The 1,845-nt window shown below is 48.5% G+C and overlaps 1 protein-coding gene across 3 annotated transcripts in view; it reads right to left on the bottom strand.

Moving 5' to 3' along the window:
- The window catches only part of C5H3orf33 (chromosome 5 C3orf33 homolog), a 17,093-nt gene extending 16,910 nt beyond the window's left edge, over positions 1-183 (bottom strand). For all 3 annotated transcript variants that reach the window (XM_029940012.1, XM_029940013.1, XM_029940014.1), the window contains exon 1: positions 55-183. In XM_029940012.1, coding sequence (XP_029795872.1) covers positions 55-168 — 114 coding nt within the window. In that variant the 5' untranslated portion in view covers positions 169-183. The remainder of the gene's footprint in view (positions 1-54) is intronic.
- Between the last annotated feature and the right edge of the window lie 1,662 nt (positions 184-1,845).

Raw genomic sequence — 1,845 nt, 5'->3', positions numbered from 1 at the left:
TCCCTCCGCGCGCCCCTGCGCCCCCTGCCTGTCCGGCCGGCGGGTCAGCGATACCCGGACGAGGCGCAGGTGGTCGTCCGCCCATTTCGAGACCCGAGCCACCACGTTGGGCGCCGCTCCGTCCTGGTCCGGCGCCTGCGAGGCGGGGGCCGTAGGCCGCCCCGCCATGTTGCTGGCTTCCCGCGAGCCCGCGTCGCGCTCCTCGGGCGGACGGCAGGGGGCGCCGCGCTCTTTGGGCCGAAGCCCGGGATCCGAGCTCCCCAGGCTGTTGGCGTGCGCCGCGCGATGGTTGAAGGTGGTGTCGTCGTCTCTGACGCCTGGGATTGGCTTTGGGACTCCCTCTTCGCTTGTATGTGGGCCTCCCAACTCCACGGAAGACAACCTGTCAGTAACCCCCGTCCCCAGAATTTATGCAGGGTTTTCCCACCGCGCCGGACATTTTTATGGGACAGGAACGGGGACTGAAGGCTTCCTGGCCATGCTGGTTGGGAGGACGATCAGTTTGTGACTTAAGTTAACCAGCCTTAGTGTGGGTTCCGTATCTACCATGCAGAAAGGAAAGTCAAGTAGTACATTCCCTCTGCCTGCTCCCAAATATAACAATATGCATGTTTCTTGTGTTTGGTTCTTTAAAATTTGCACATTTGCTTGGTAATCCAAATATTAGATGCTCTAAATTGTTGAACTGTTAGTTAATTAAAATATATAGAAAGTGGATTACATTAGTATGTTTCATATATTAGTAGTAGTATATATTAGTATATAAGTATATTTTAAAACAAAAATTATGCAGGACAGTGTAAATTATATGGTAACAAAATGCAGGACAGTGTAAATTATATGGTAACATGTGTGTGTGTGTGTGTGTGTGTGTGTGTGTGTGTCTGACAGAGAGAGAGAGAGAGAGAGAGAGAGAGAGAGAGAGAGAGAGAGAAACCATGAAAATTTATGCAAGAAGCCTGCAGCAGTGATTGCCCCTGGAGAGAGGGATTGGGGTAGGAATAACTGGGAGGTTTTACTACTTACCAGCTCTAATAGAACGTTTTGCTGTGATGGAAGTGTTGTATATACGCATTGTTCAGATTCAAACCTAATAGCCACATGTTGCTCCTGAGTGCTTGAAATGTAGCTAGTACAACTGAGGAACTGAATTTTCTTTTTTTTTTTAAGTAAGCTCTAAGCCCAACCTGGGGCTTAAATTTATGACTGGAATTCACAGTCCCAAGCTCTTCTGACTGAGCCAGCCATGGGCTCAGGAACTTTTTTTTTAATTTTTTAAATGTTTATTTACCTTTGAGAGAGAGACACACACACACAGTGCAAGCAAGGGAGGAGCAGAGAGAGAGCCACCCAGGCTCTGGTAACTTGTTCCAGCAGCCTAAGATGACTGCAACACCCGTGTACCTCAAGACCAAGAGGTAAGCTCATTAATCTCCTTGCCATCCAAACTAATACCTACTGCCCCTTACCCTCTTCAGGACTGTCAGGAGTGATGGAGGCCGTCATCTTATGATCTCCTGGTTGGTCCTTGAGACCATGACCCGAGCTGAAGTCAAGAGTCAGACACTTAACCCTACTGAGACACCCAGGTGCCCCATGGTCACTCTCTCTTATTCATTGAAAACTGTAGCATCTGACTTAAACTCTTTCTCTTCATTTCAATCCCTGTTATTATTCTGATCTCTCAAGTGGTTGACTGTCTCATGCCCAGTGACTTTTTCCTCTACCCCAAGTCAGCCATCTCTTCCCATGGTTACACTCTGGGTCTTGTCTTCACCAGAAATTGCCAAATCATTCATTTTGCCTTAAGCACACTGCCCAAGCACATTGACTTCCCTCTTCTTC

Source organism: Suricata suricatta, chromosome 5, assembly GCF_006229205.1.
Source record: "Suricata suricatta isolate VVHF042 chromosome 5, meerkat_22Aug2017_6uvM2_HiC, whole genome shotgun sequence".
NCBI classification, from domain to species: Eukaryota; Metazoa; Chordata; class Mammalia; order Carnivora; family Herpestidae; genus Suricata; species Suricata suricatta.
Note: the sequence above shows the minus strand (reverse complement) of the source record. Positions and strands in the feature narration are given on the sequence as shown.